The sequence below is a fragment of the Pelobates fuscus genome, chromosome 4 (assembly GCF_036172605.1).
Source record: "Pelobates fuscus isolate aPelFus1 chromosome 4, aPelFus1.pri, whole genome shotgun sequence".
Taxonomy (NCBI): domain Eukaryota; kingdom Metazoa; phylum Chordata; class Amphibia; order Anura; family Pelobatidae; genus Pelobates; species Pelobates fuscus.
This window is the reverse complement of record NC_086320.1, coordinates 106,849,042-106,865,392: the sequence shown is the minus strand read 5'-3', so window position 1 is coordinate 106,865,392 and position 16,351 is coordinate 106,849,042. Positions and strand designations below refer to the sequence as shown.

The 16,351-nt window shown below is 36.7% G+C and overlaps 1 protein-coding gene across 1 annotated transcript in view; it reads right to left on the bottom strand.

The window, feature by feature from the left end:
* CDH2 (cadherin 2) overlaps positions 1 to 16,351 on the bottom strand; it is a 191,133-nt gene that overhangs the window by 18,101 nt on the left and 156,681 nt on the right. Inside the window, exons 9-12 of the mRNA XM_063451450.1 lie at positions 11,363 to 11,548; positions 10,799 to 11,052; positions 9,627 to 9,769; positions 226 to 459 (exon numbers count right to left, since the gene is read on the bottom strand). Of these exons, the coding sequence (XP_063307520.1) occupies positions 226 to 459; positions 9,627 to 9,769; positions 10,799 to 11,052; positions 11,363 to 11,548 (817 nt within the window). The remainder of the gene's footprint in view (positions 1 to 225; positions 460 to 9,626; positions 9,770 to 10,798; positions 11,053 to 11,362; positions 11,549 to 16,351) is intronic.

Below are 16,351 nucleotides of genomic sequence, written 5' to 3'. Positions count from 1 at the left end.
AGACCTGCAGTACAAAAGTCATAAATATCTTCAACACCTAGAATGCCAATATGCGCAATCTTGTCAACAAACAGGTCTAAGAGCCTGAGGGAGAAAACATGGAAATTGGTCTATGTGTTAGTTGACTGCAAAATACATGTGCGTTATGGGATGTTTGAGACTGTTATCATATTTGCATAGTGTAGAAACGTGTAGATATGTGACAATGAGGAATGCTAAAATTACCGTTAAGTCGTGTGATTGTCCAGTTTTTTCTAATATCCATCGGGCTATAGGGAAGTTCGAAAATAAAAGGACCAGCGTTGGAATTTATATCAGCATCACTGGCGGTAATGTTAATTGCATTTGGATCTGGCCTTTCACAGATCTGCACTTCTTGTGGGTAAACATGGGGAGCATTATCATTAATGTCCAATAAAAAGATCTGCAATGTTCCAGTGCCCGTCATGGGTGGAGTTCCTATCAAATGAGAACATAAACACATCATAAACAAACAAAAAATATATAATTAGCATAATGCACTCATTTAATTCCCACGCATACACCTACAACTACAACAATTGTGTCACTTCACATATAACTGAGACATTCACAGAAGCTTGTATGAAAAGTGTAGGAGGATATTCAAGACATGTTGCAATAATAAATATAAACAAGCTTAGAAGTGAATCATTATTTTAAAGGGATTTGAAGTTATATTTTTGATATAATCAAATAGATTTCTGCTATCGTAAAAATTAAAGCAACACTACAGCGTTAGGAATAGAATTATGTATTCCTGACTCTCTGGAGGCCAAGTCACAATTTAGGTGACAGGGCCAGTGCTGCCAAGGTTGAAAATGGTGTTTTGCTTACCTTTCAGCCCTAGCAGTTCCGGTCTTATCGGAATTGGTGATCTCAGACAATCCAGTGCTTTCACACAGGAAAACAAACATTGAAAGGCTAGGGCACATGCGTGACAAATGCCACACTGCACCAAAACATCTCTGAGACCACCTGACTGAGATAGCATTATTTTTGAGGTTAAGTGGTCTGGAGACCTATCGTGTTACTTATACATACAGTTTATACTGTAATGAAGCTTTCGAGAGAATCTAGACTTGAGAAAAGTGAGATTCTCCCGAAAGCTTGTCATTACAAAATTCTGTTAGTCTAATAAAAAAGGTATTACAAGATACAAATATTATCTGTTTTCTACATCTGCATCACTGGACTAATACGGCTACAATTATTATTATTATTATGTTATTATTTATATAGCGCCAACAAATTCCGCATCGCTTTACAGTGGGTGGACGAACAAACATGTAGTTGTAACCAGACAAGTTGGACACACAGGAACAGAGGGGTTGAGGGCCCTACTCAATGAGCTTACATGCTAGAGGGAGTGGGGCAAAGTGACATAAAAGGTAAGGATAGTATTAGACTAATGACAGTTGCAAGAGAGGAATCAGTCTGGAGCTATTAACAGTTTAATTGATACAATTTTATGAAGAAGTGGGGTTTTAATGATTTTTTGAAGGAGTGGAGACTGGGCGAGCATCTAACGGAGGAGGGAAGTGAGTTCCACAGGAACGGTGCAGCCCTCGAGAAGTCTTGAAGGCGAGCATCAGTGGTGGGAGTACGGACAGAAGATAGACGTAAGGGCAATCTCTACTTCAACACAATATATTTATATATATATATATATATATAATCTGTATGTAGACTGCTCACCGTCTTTCAATAAAAAAATTACTTTTATTCTACAATGGTTAAAAATAGGATCAACGTTTCAGTCCCAAATAGGGACTTTCATCAGGATCATGAGTCCACCTTCTCAGTGCTCCCTTGCCAGCGCCGCACGCCCGACCCGGATTTTTAGTAAGCCGCAAGGCTAACAAGACATTTGCCCTGGGCATTTGGTGGTGGCTTTTTTTGCCGCCCCCTGGAAAATGCCGCCCAAGGCAAATGCCTTGTTTGCCTCGCGGCTAATACGTCCCTGGGTGTATGCAAATGAGCTCAACAAAGAATACATTTTTTGCCTCATAACTCCACTTTATACATGGATTCCTTGGAGTAATGGTCTGCTGTATACAACAGATTTGAAACACAACTCCGGAAGAGGAGCAAAGCGACTGAAACAACTCATGGAAAGCTGTTCATTGTTAATGAAACTCATCAGCAGGAGGTTGGTTACTGGCTTGCAATGGAGGCTTGGCGTTACTTGTAAAGTACGTACCAAAAAAGTTGTGGTGGGTAAAAAAGTGTGGATGAAAACCCCTTCCATCTGAAGTAAGTGGATAGTTAATACATTGTCAAACACAAATACACACACCAGTCAAACCATAAGACTTGCTTTTCCCATAGAAATCACACTTTAACAGTGCTCTCACTACTGCAAGGGATTCTGGGTAGGCATAATGAGCTCAACAAAGACCAAATGTGAGGAAGGCTGAACTTGATGGACGCAAGTCTCTTTTCAGCTATGTAACTATGTAACTATGTAACCGCCTCATAATTCCACTTTATATATGGATTCCTTGGAGTATGTGTCTGCTGTATACAACAGCTTTGAAACACAACCCTTGCACATTATATTCCAAAAGGATTCTATACTTTAGTCTACAGTACTTGCTAAACTCATTTTGCCCATAAGGATTATAGCTGTGAATATTTGTAATGTTTTGTCTGCTTTATTAAGACTTCTAAACAAGAATACATCTACAGCATTGTATTCAGAGAATGATGTGCATTTATATTGGCTTATTTATTACACATTATCTTGTGTAAGACTTTGTTTTCCTTACTTCAGGTAAACTGCTTTAAATGTTTTATTTTTATTTTTTAATAGAAGCCAGCACAAATATTTTACTGTCACTAAAATGGTTGATGGCTTCCTAAGAAAATGATTTGGTGTTAATTTTTGAAGAGTAACATAATCTACACAGTGTGCTTGACAAATTGTTTGTAAATGCATATATTTATAGCTTTTCCCCATCATCTGTTGTAACCATATGCCAAGAATTAAGTGCTGATGGAGAAAAGGAAAATAATTATTTGAAAAATCGACAGTTTCTGACTTTTGGAAAAAAAATCAATTATATATAGTAATAGTTTGCAATAGTTTACAATATTAACAGTATTAATAGTTTTTTTTATTTTTTTTATTTCCCACAGACTCCGGGAACCATAATCACTGCAATCATGTCAAGTGGTCATGGTGCCTACAGTATCACCTTAACTCTTTAAAGAGTTATAAAATAATAAAATATAATGAAACAGTCTCCAAAAGTATGCTATTGGAACCAATTTATCTTAAATAAGCAGTTTTGGTGTATAGATCATACCCAACATTAGTCTTACTGCTCTAATTTGTTTGTGCAGCCCTATTTACACCTACCTGCGTAAAGTGATTTAACTCTTAAATTGAGCAGTGAGACTTCAGTGCATGACCTATATACCACTTCATTAAGCTAAAGCTGTTTTGATGCCAATAGTGTCCCTTTAACCCCTTAAGGACACACGACATGTGTGACATGTCATGATTCCCTTTTATTCCAGAAGTTTGGTCCTTAAGGGGTTAAAGATTATACATCAAAACTGAACATCCCACTCATTTTGCAAATGCAGGGCTGTATTCCTATAATCAGAACATTACATACTACCATTTTGTAAATGTGGTCTTTCGGGGGTTATTAAGCAATTATACAGTTAAACCTGAACACCTCTACTTATGACACAACACACTGGATGTGAGCTGGGTAGAATGCTTCTTACAGTACAGCAATAGTGCACCACTCAGGTCATACACAATATGGTTTCGGTAATCCATAAACACTACAGCTTAGTGTTTATTATGTAATAGCACTAAGTGAAAACTAAACTTGTTTTGTGTACATGTCAGAAGGCCCTGGCACAATGTAAGAAGGAAACATGAGTTCACAAATGGGGACTTTTAGAGCAAAAATTGGACATTGACAATTATTTTATACAAACATCTCCTCTAAATTTTTTTGTGAACATCTCTAAATGTATAAACAATTGAGGGGCCTCAAACAGCTAGCAACACCCAGTAAGATACCTTTAGAGGTTAACCCCTTCAGGACCCTTCAGGTCAATAGTGCACGTTCTGATCAAAACAAAACGTAAACAAAAACTGGAATTTGCGCTATATGTCTGTTCAACCTTAATTCACCGCTGACACATTAAGTGCACCCACACTTATTATATATCATTTTGTTCAGGAGAAACAGGGCTTTAATTTAGCAATAACTATTCATATATGGAACATAATTTATTATGAATAAAATTTAAAAAAATGTGAGAAAATAAGATTTTTTTTTAAATTTGTATTTCCGTCTGCCATTTTAGCTGTGAATGTCATAATACTGTTTTGTACATATTTGTAATCAGCGATGTCTCACGAGTACAACAGTACCCCCCATTAACAGGTTTTATGGTGTTTTGGAAAGTTACAGGGTCAAATATAGAACGTTCCATTTTCAAATTGAAATTTGCCAGATTAGTAATGTTACCTCTGAGATGGTGTGGTAGCCCAGGAAAGAGAATTACCCCCATAATGGCATACCATTTGAAAAAGTAGACAAGCCAAGGTATTGAAAGTGGGGTATGTTTAGTCTTTTTTAGTAGCCACTTAGTCACAAACACTAGCCGATGTTAGCGTTCATATTTGTTTTTGTGTGAAAAAAGCAAAAAAAGAATATATGGCCAGTGTTTGTGACTAAGTGGCTACTAAGAAATACTGGACATACCCCACTTGCAATACCTCGGGTTGTCTACTTTTGCAAATGGTAGGTCATCATGGGGGTAATTCTCATTCCTGGGCTACCATACGCTCTCAAAGGCAACATAACTAATCTGGCAAATTTCAATGTGAAAAAAATGAAATGCAAGCCTTATATGTGACTCTCTAACTTTCCAAAACACCATAAAACCTGTACATGGGGGGTACTGTTATTCTTGGGAGACTTCACTAAACACAAATATTAGTGTTTTAAAACAGTAAAACATATTACAACAATAATATAGTCCATAAAAGTGCCGTTCATTTGTAAAAAATGCAAACAACATCACTTTTACTTAAAATATCATCGCTGTTATACAATTTACCAGTTTGAAACACTAATATTTGAGTTCAGCGTAGTCTCCAGAGTAAAACAGTACCCCCTATGTACAGGTTGTATGGTGTCTTGGAGAGTTACAGGGTCAAATATAGTGCTTGCGAATTAAATTCTCTGCACTTTCTCCCTGTGTTGTCAGGCATGTCAATCAAATTTTAATTAATAAAATCACATAATTATGTTAAAAGACTACTTAAATATACATGTAGAATTTTAATATATATACATATATATGTATTTAAATTCTACGTGTATACTAATGTAATCTTTTATGTAATTATTTTTATTTATCTATATATCTATATATATATATTTGCGGTTATTTGTATTTTATATATAGATAGATATATATAGAATGTCATTCTAAGTGTATTTTGTTACCTATATATATATTAATAACAAAATACAGTTAGAATGAAATTACATATGGATATATAACTTATATAACATTTTGTTTCAATATTTTATTTATTTATTTTATTATTTTATTTATTTATTATTTTAATTATACGTATATATATATATATATATAATATATATATATGTAGATCTATTATATATATAATATATATACATATTATATATATGTAACGTCATTCTAAGTGTATTTTAATACTAATATATATACTTATATTAGTATTAAAATACACTTTGTATGACGTTGCATATATATAATATGTATACATATTATGTATATAATATATATACATATATTATATATATATATATAAAAATACTTTTAATTTATTTTTACACGTTTAATTTTATTTTTTTTTACCCTACCTACCAGCAGAGGGACTGTCTGATATTTTAGACAGTCCCCCTGCTGGCAGATCCATAGCCAACTATAGGGGGCCATATGATCGCTCTTTGAGAGCGATCACATGGCCCCCGGGGGCCTCATTTGCCGTGGGAGGGCTGCCTGGGCTGTCAGGCAGCCCTCCAGAAGAGGATCGCGGCGGAGGTGAGTACCGCCGAGGTCCTGGGGGCTGCAGCTGTTACGGCGTTCCATGCCGCCGCAACGGCTTTAAAGCCCATTTAAAGCGCGACGGCATGGAACGCCATAACAGCGTTAAGGGGTTAAAGAAGTTAGACACAGTCTATATAGACTGTCATTATAATTATGCTTAATGTACTTTGTTTACATCTAGCTTGTAAAGAATAAGAAGAAATATCTACCCACTACAGTTGGTAACAGTCAACAAACCTCTATTCGAAGATCCCATATAAAGATGCAGTAAAATATATGTAATCCTATGGTTACCATAGAAACAATGAAAATCAGATTTAAATGTATTTTACCCTCCTTGATTTCAAATTGACAAAGTTAACAAGCATCAATAATAATTTGAGCCTACAATTAATTTTTCCTAATAAAGGAACCAACCTCCATGCAGGAGGATTTTGCTGAAGCCTCACACAATTAATAGTGTAATTAAAAAAAAAAGTAATTTGTCGTGAGTTGACAACCAAATTACAAGATGTATTTCAAAAGAGATGAGCTTCAAATAAGTCTAACTCTTTGGAGCTCTTTGACACAAACTCTCACAACAACTACGTGTTCTCTAAATAGATCTTTTTAAGCTAACTTGCTATTAACGCCTTTAGTACTAAGCGTTTACAACCGTTTATTTTGGGTGTCCTGGAAAGTAATGTTGAAATGTTTGTTTTTTGTTTCGGTATGCATAGATAGCACATTATTTAATGGAAACAAAAATTTTAATTTTGTTTGGCCAGAAAACCATTTACCAAATAATGAAGTTACAGATAAGAAAACAGTGTTGTAAATATAAAAAAAAAAACATTTCTCAATATATAACACACTCTTTCCTGACATTTATAGTCTATAATCCTCTCACATATATAATATCTCATACGCACTCAGGTCCCAGTTGTGCATATATATTTTGCCCTATGTATATTGTATTTGTTGCCACATATCCATGGCATTTTCTATACCATATTGCCGTGACATTGCAGCCCTGTTGTCACTTTGGACACACACACAAATACACGTATATACACACGCTGATACATGCACACATATATACACTCTCACACATGAATTGACAGTTACATGCACATGCATACAGACTCTGGCACATGCACACAAATATACACACACAAACACACTGCTGCACAGAGATACATAATGGCACACACATTGAAAGACACAATCACAGTGTGTGTCTGGAAATGTGTGTACTGGTATCTGTGTCTGCATGTCTGGCCCTTTGTTGTGTGTATGTGCCTGAGAGTTTGTGTCTGGCACTGAATATCTTTGTGTCTAGGAATATATATGTATAGAGGAACTGCTTTAAGTGTTTTGTATGTATTGTGGAGGCTGCTTGTGGCTTTGTCATGTGCATCGTGTTTATGGCAAAGCTGTGTTGTGTGCGTGAAGAGTGACTGTATGAGTATAATGTCTTTGGGGGGGGTCTATTTATACAGTGTGGGGGGCAGTGAGTGTGACATGGTGACAGTGTGTGGGGGTGAATGTGATAGGGTGTCTGTGTATAAGGATTGCCAGTGTATATGGTATGGGTCCTCAAACTCCGGCCCCCCAGATGTTGCTGAACTACAACTCCCATGATTCTCTGGCTATCTATGTCATTCAAAGAATCATGGGAGTTGTAGTTCAGCAACATCTGGGGGGCCGGAGTTTGAGGACCCATGGTGTATGGTTTGAGTGTTGGGGGGAGAAGGAATGGTAGCGCTGGCACTGCTATCTGGACAGCCATAGCAAACAAAATTAATTTGCAATTTAATTTGCATTGGTACAAATTGCGAATACAAAATTGCGGCGTATGGCTGCCAACCCTGGTAATTATGTACAAACGACTGGTGGTGTGAGGGGCTAAAGAAACAATATAGAAAGTTGAGATCCTTAAAATGCTAATCTTTTTAAAAACTCAATTTAAATTGGTTTGAAGATTTACAAAACTAGTCAAATGACAAAATCGATCATGTAAACAGAAACTGCAGCATTACTGGTTCTTTGAGTGCCTGTCAGCTATTCTCGTTTTAAGTAATGCGGGGGTGAGGGGAGAATCTATTTTTCTTCTCAGAGTGCCATGTTAAAATGGTGACAAATTATTTGCCACAGCATCAGGCATGCTACTGCAGCATATGTTTCTTACATCTTCTGTTATCAACAAAGCAGAGAGGCAGAAGGGTTAGTGTTAACCTAATATTGCAAGTGATGAGATGTGCGATAGCTCAGTGGTTTGTGTGCCAACTGCAGCATCTCAATCATTATCTTTCAAATTTGTATGTTTGATTCTTGGCAGAGTCTACTAAACCTTGGCTTTTCAAGTGCCTCTGAAGTGGGTAAGATGATTACCGCTGATTTGTGTAAAATGATAAAAGTAATAAATAAGATGCATGTGAAATTATTAAAAAGCTAAATATACACTTCCTAGTTAAGCAGCTTGATGATTTTCTTAGCATTTACTAATTAGTAAAACACATAAATTGGCTAAAGAGCAGCAATGGAAATCTCCAGTAAAAACTATACAGAGATACAATTTTTGGATAGGAGAGATTTGAAAACTGCATCTTTACTTGGTGGTTGTCTTGAATTCAGTCCACAGTCTGCTCCTAGACTAAACTACAATCGGAAGGTCACCAAGTAAACCACTCTGTAACACTTTAAGTGTTAATTATCTGGTGCACCCAATCTACTAAATAGTGCGCAGGAGATAGTACAGCGTGCACATGATTTAAAAAACAAAAAAACTTTACCATGTCACCTCCAAGGCTCTGTACATTCTGGCTCAATGTGTTGGTGGGGCTATTGAAAATGTGTATTTTCATTGGCATTTAAAGGACCACTCTAGGCACCCAGACCACTTCAGCTTAATGAAGTGGTCTGGGTGCCAGGTCCAGCTAGGGTTAACTAATTGTTTTATAAACATAGCAGTTTCAGAGAAACTGCTATGTTCATCAATTAGTTAAGCCTTCCCCTTTTTCCTCTAGTGGCTGTCTCACTGACAGCCGCTAGAGGCGCTTGCTGTCAGAAAATCACAGTTTAATGAATTGAAAATCACAGTGAGAGCACGCAAGCGTCCATAGGAAAGCATTATGAATGCTTTCCTATGTGACCGGCTGAATGCGCGCGCAGCTCTTGCCGCGCGTGCGCATTCAGCCGACGGGGAGGAGAAGAGGCGGATCGGAGGAGGAGAGCAGGAGGAGAGCTCTCCGCCCAGCGCTGGAAAAAGGTAAGATTTAACCCCTTTCCCCTTTCCAGAGCCGGGAGGGAGGGGGTCCCTGAGGGTGGGGGCACCCTCAGGGCACTCTAGTGCCAGGAAAACGAGTATGCTTTCCTGGCACTAGAGTGGTCCTTTAATGAGAAATACAAACATGTTTTATAGTTATTAAAAAATATTACAAGTATAGTGTCATGTTTTGTCAGTAGAACCTTTTGAACCATTTGATTAGTGAAAAAAAATCTAAACAATTTTTGCAATCATTGAAACTAAAATCTTATTTAATGATACCTACCGCTGTCTGTTGCCAGGAATGTAGCATTGTACATATTGTTTTTCACATACATGGATTCTCTGTCCAGAACAGCAATTGTGGTTATTTGTCCACTCATAGGGTCAATTTTAAGCCATTCTCCAGGATCTGAAAGCTTTGAGTATCTAGTTCAAATAATAAATATAGATATATTAAAAAATGAAATATATTTTTGGATAGTTGTTTACGGCAGTCTCCCTCAAACCTTTAATTCTCTATCAGCGACAATATTCACATATAGAAATTCTGTCAGTTAAAACTCAAGTTCATCGTTAGCTTGTCACAATTCATCGCAGTAATAACTCAGCAAATTCTTCAAGTACTCATCAAGTACTTTAAGTCACCAAAAGAAAATGAAAAACCCAAAACTTGCTGAAAAAAAAATCACTTAGCATAGAAAAGTTTTCTAATCCATTTTTTTTTTCATGCCGGGAGTTTCACTGTGTTTCTCTGAGAAGATCCATATAATCTTGAGACCCCCCTATTGCTGTAGTGCAGAGCCCTAGCATATCAAGCAGGCTTTCACAGAGGTCACTACTGTCTGCATTCTTAAACCCAACAGTCATAAAAGGCTACATTTGGCATGTGCTCATGCTGTCTTAAAAAAAGTTTGACCCTATTTTACTTTAAAAAAAAAATAATGGTTGAAAAGTGCGTGCAAGAGAACATTCTTAATCTTATAAACATCGTAAATAAGCTGAATTGTTCTAGCTTAGCTATTCTGGCATAAATCTTCCCATTTGTTTGGCAACCTACTAGGACTGATTCATGAATAAATCCCTTTGTTTCCACCCCACAAAACCTTCTAGAGTTTTGAATGATCTCCAGACAGCATTTAAACCATATAAATGGTATTGATTGATTTAGTATGCTTCAAATCCACAGCCTTTGGACCAGTGGTGCCTGTGTGTCATAGAAAAAAAGAAGCTCACAAACATAAGCACTGAAATGCTAAGGTCATCTATAACTGGCTTAGAGTATTCCATTGTTTATTTACCTTCTCATAAAATTATACTTCTATGCAGCATCACTGTCTGTGGTATGATGCTTATATAAAATGCAAATAAGTCACAATTGTTGCATTTTTCATGTTTTTCATATAGATATGCAAAACTAACCATAAAAGAGACTAGAACCAAATAGACATAACTTACTTAATTATTTGTTTCATATACCGGTCCGGATCTTGAGCAGTAAAAACTACAAGCTTGTTTCCAGGTAACAGACCCTCTTCTTGGCGGAGAATATTGGGATTTGGAATAAAGTATGGGCTCTCGTTTACATCAATGATTGTAATCATGACTGTTGCTGTTGATGCAGGAGGATGAGGCGTGCCTCTAATTAAAGGAACTTGGTTTTCGGCAACTACTAAGAGCGAAATTTTCATATTGGTCTCATAATCAATTGGCTAGAAAAGAGAATACATTGTTAGTAAGTCTGACATTGTACTGATCTCACAAGGGAATATCTCTCAATATATTTTAATTTCTAGATAACTGTACACTTCTCTGAATTTACAAATCAAAAGAAAACAAATTGTTACGAGATGTATGTTGGCCATAGCCTCAAGATGCACATTATTATACATTTGTGCAATGTTTAACATTACATTTCCAAATTCAAAGTGCCATATGTAACAATTTAAAAAAAAAATATGTCTGTTAAAGGTTTAAATACAACATTTTTGTAACGTTTGCTGTTTTTAACTTAGTACTTACTTTTACAACCGTAACAAGACCATCATTAGTATTTGCATCTGTCCTAATTACGAATTTCCCATTTGGATCTCCATGGATGATTTTATACACTGCGTTCCATGCCCCAGTGTGCGGCTGATCCATATCTGAAACAGTTAAATTTGCTACCACAACATCAACTCTATTTTCAGGCACTTCACCGTAAAACTGCAATGGAAGAAGAGAAATAAAACCATCAAAAAATATGTATATTTTTAGTATAATAAATACTATTATTATCATTATTATTTAAAAAGTACCAACAAATTTTGCAGCACTGTACTACAGGTAGAAATTATTATTATTATTATTGGATTTTATAAAGAGAACTTTTTCCGCAAAGCTGTACAATATTATAGGGGAGTTTAACAATATGTCAGACAATTACAAAATGTTACAGGAACAATAGGTTGATGATGACCCAGCTCAAAAGAGCTTACAATCTAGAGATGACAAATAGTGGTTGATTCACTAAACCGAGGGTTACAAGTTGCACTTGCCCACTAGCCAATGGCAAAGGTAAATTTACCCCTGGTGCAATGGCGAGTTGCTTTTAGGCCTCTCAAGCAGCATAGGACTTGCAATTTTGAGCCCTGCACTAACCTCTGAAACTTTAATGAATTGAAAATGGAATTGGAACATACAGGCTAAAAGAGTAAAAACCTATGACTATAGCTGTGAGCTAGAGCTTCAGCCATGTTGCAGTTTGGTTTCCAATTCACCAAAATTAGATGCTTAGTGAATAAACCCCAAAATAACTTCAACAGGTCAAATTTGACTAACAGGTAGTAAGGAGACTCACACACATAAGTCTGACATAATGAAAAAAAAAAGGGTAATTGGTGGCACCCGGAACATGCATTTCTTAGCAATGGTGCTGCTGTAGAGACCAAAATGTATACAAAATACAGATTGAGGAACATTGCACACACAAACATAGTTTTACATTTTACAAGGCTACTTAAAATCACCTATCTCAGCAAACAAATACAGGGATTCAGTTCCACCATATGGCCATATCTTATTAAGCCCACCACTTCTCCACAGTTCTCCAATATTGATGGATCCTACATTAATTTCAATGTGGGAGACAAAGCTAAATTAACTATTGAACTGCTGTAAGAGCATTGTGAATATATATATACTGCAAATTAATGTGATACAAAACATAATTTAATAAAAATACAGTGCCAAGCCTAAACAATTAAAGCGCACATATTGTGTAGCTGCATATCATTACTATCCAAAACTTCCTCAAATTTATACATTCATGTGGTGACCTCCAAAGTGGTATCTGAAGCTGGGGGGGGGGGGGGGGGGGCACTCAACCCAAAAGGAATCTGGTATGAACTCCAAACATATATAGTAAAATAAGGGAATGCTATTGTTCGCACTGTTCCTTAATCTGTATTTTGTATTTTACACATAAGGCTGACAGCAGTTAAAATGTGTACATTGTGCAAACATGTAATGGAAAAATAAAACTAAGCTGATAATCACCAAAGAAAGGAGTATTAATTGACTGCCGTAGCGTTGTATTTCCATGGACCCTTATCTGCTCAAAACAGCATCTTGTCTCAGAGGTAATGCCTTCCTTATTTCATTCAGCACAGCATTAACTTGCAGGTAATGCACTGTTGTGAGATTATTATGCATAATAATGCAGTGTGAAAAAAGTACTAACCATCACAAATGTTTAAATAAGTCATGAAATGAGCCACCATTTTAGATCATTTATTAATGCTCTGCACAGAACATAAATCTTTGAGAATGTATTGAGATGAAAAAAAAAACAGTAGTGCAATCCAAAGCATAAAAAAAAAAACCTAAATGATGCACACAATGTCTTTATGTAAGTGAATACATTTGCAGCAGATAGATAGCAGAGTGGCCTTTTATTGTGGCCAGCCTAAGGCCCACCTTTGCAATAATCATGATGTCTAATCAGCATCTTGATATGCCACACCTGTGAGGTGGATGGATTATCTCGGCAAAGAAGAAGTGCTCACTAACACAGATTTAGACAGATTGTGAACAATATATGAGAGAAATAGGCCTGTTGTGTACATAGAAAAAGTCTTAGATCTTAGCTCATAAAAAAATGGGGGCAAAAACAAAAGTGTTGCGTTTATAATTTTGTTCATTGTATATCCTATTCATATATACATAATCTATCACTGCAATTTAACCCCTTAAAGGACCACTCTAGTGCCAGGAAAACATACTCGTTTTCCTGGCACTAGAGTGCCCTGAGGGTGCCCCCACCCTCAGGGACCCACTCCCGCCGGGCTCTGGGGGGAGGAAGGGGTTAAACTTAGCTCTTTCTCCAGTGCCGGGCGGGGAGCTTTCCTCCTTCTCCTCTTCTTCCTCGCGACGTCATCGGCTGAATGCGCATGCGCGGCAGGAGCCGCGCTCGCATTCAGCCGGTCGCATAGGAAAGCATTCATAATGCTTTCCTATGGACGCTTGCGTGCTCTCACTGTGATTCTCACAGTGAGAAGCACGCAAGCGCCTCTAGCGGCTGTCAATGAGACAGCCACTAGAGGCTCTGGAGGCTGGCTTAACCCTCAGTATAAACATAGCAGTTTCTCTGAAACTGCTATGTTTATAAAAAAAAGGGTAAAAGCTAGCTGGACCTGGCACCCAGACCACTTCATTAAGCTGAAGTGGTCTGGGTGCCTAGAGTGGTCCTTTAACCCCTTAAGGACCAAACTTCTGGAATAAAAGGGAATCATGACATGTCACACATGTCATGTGTCCTTAAGGGGTTAAGTGCAATGTTTTCAAGTCTTCTTTGGCCAAATTCATCCAATATTCTCAGTTTTTTGGAAAACGTATGTTTAGTTTTAGCAACCAACAGCAGCTAATATAAAGTAACACCTTCTTCCAAATATTTCTGTTACTGATTGACCTTAAGTTTGGAGCTATTTCTGCCTTTTTCACTGTGCAAGTCATCTTCAAGTCACTGACTTTTTTCGAATGAATTGTTAATTTCAGTTCTTGCCACCACATTTTAATTGGGTAAGGGTCAAGTCTTTGATCAATTGAATCAATTCCAAAAGAAAAATAATCCTTTAGATTGAGCTCGTCAGTTGTATATTCACTGATAGGTTTAGAATTACATTCTAAGCTTTGTGAGATTCTTGTAACAAATTTAGGTGCACAATCTGTAATTCATTGCTCCCCAATCACAAGAATCCATCTGGGTTCTGAGGCTGAGAAGCAGCTCCTCAATAATCACATTACCATACTTTAAGGCTGAGCTACACCGTACCACGGTACTTTCTTTGAATAGCTGTCTGGAGAGTTTACATGCTCTTTTGCAAACTGTAGAGTGGCTTTCATTTTTGAGAATTTCCTACACATAGCCAGCGACTCTTATATCGTAATTTATTTACGGTGGACCATGGTGATTTGCATAAGCCATGATCCTTAGATGTAATGTGATTTTGCAAACTTTTTGAGTACTATAAATCTTGAATTTGATTATTTGGTCAATTTGTCATGGGAATAGTAACAATGATTTTGAACTTTCTCCATTTGCCTGATTGTATGGGCAATGATCTCATACATTTTTTTACATCACAATATGATTTCATATATCTTTTTTTTTTTCAGGGAAACATTAAAAATCATTTTTGTCATTTAATAGGGAAACATGCACCTAATTGTCATCTACTTGACAGAACACAACATAAATTGTTAAATTGATAGAATTATGCTAGCGATTCAGATGTAGTAATTTTTTAGCAAACAGTTAAATACATTAAAAAGGTTTTCTTTGTTTAATCGTATTTTCCTTATCTGTTATTAGAACAGCAGGTAATATTTTCCTTCAAACTATTGCATAGGTACAGCTACTTCAAAATGGTCCTTAAACCTATCACATCTAATTTCGAACCAGAGGGTTTGCCATTAATCAAATAAACCCCAGCGTGCTGACTATCGGTCAGCATACCCCATAAAACACATATCAAAAGGAAAAAAAATCTCAGCTACCCACTGTGATAACTTTAAGCAGATTTAATAGACACAGCGATGTTTCGACCTGTTCCCAGGGATTTATCAAGCTTGATAAAAACCTGGGAACAGGTTGAAACGTTGCTGTGTTCAATAATCACCTTCATATTTTGAGTCTTCAGAACTGTACCTTGGAATCTTGGTTCACAAGTAGAATCACTTGTACTGTTATTTTTGTTATTTTATTGTCAATTCAGGTAAGGAGGGAAGATGGTATTTGTGCCTCATGTCTTGCAAAGAACACTTGAGTTCAGTTATGAGGAAAAAATGAATTAAACCCTAAACAAGAATGAATTACATTTATGCTGCAAGTCTTCAACTGTACAGACCTTCTCTGTTAACAGCAAGATAAGCTGCCAAGATGGCAATCTTATCACGAATTTCTAGAAAATATATATAACACTTAAGAAAGCAAATTGGTACAAATCTCTAACGAGGACCCAGTTGACCGTAAGCAATAATCCCTGCAGCAATATAATCTGGGGTCAGTTTGGACCTGACTCGAATTCAAAGATTCTAATTTTCTACTGCTATTTAAAGTGGACGTCACAAAAAATAAAATGGTGGTACAAAACGAAAATCCATATACAGTTGCAAGAAAAAGTATGTGAACCCTTTGGAATGATATGGATTTCTGCACAAATTGGTCATAAAATGTGATCTGATCATCATCTAAGTCACAAAAATAGACAATCACAGTCTGCTTAAACTAATAACACACAAAGAATGAAATGTTGCCATGTTTTATTGAACACACCATGTAAACATTCACAGTGCAGGTGGAAAAAGTATGTGAACCCCTAGACTAATGACATCTCCAAGAGCTAATTGGAGTGAGATGTCAGCCAACTGGAGCCCAATCAATAAGATGAGATTGGAGGTGTTGGTTACAGATGCCCTGCCCTATAAAAAACACACACCAGTTCTGGGTTTGCTTTTCACAAGAAGCAT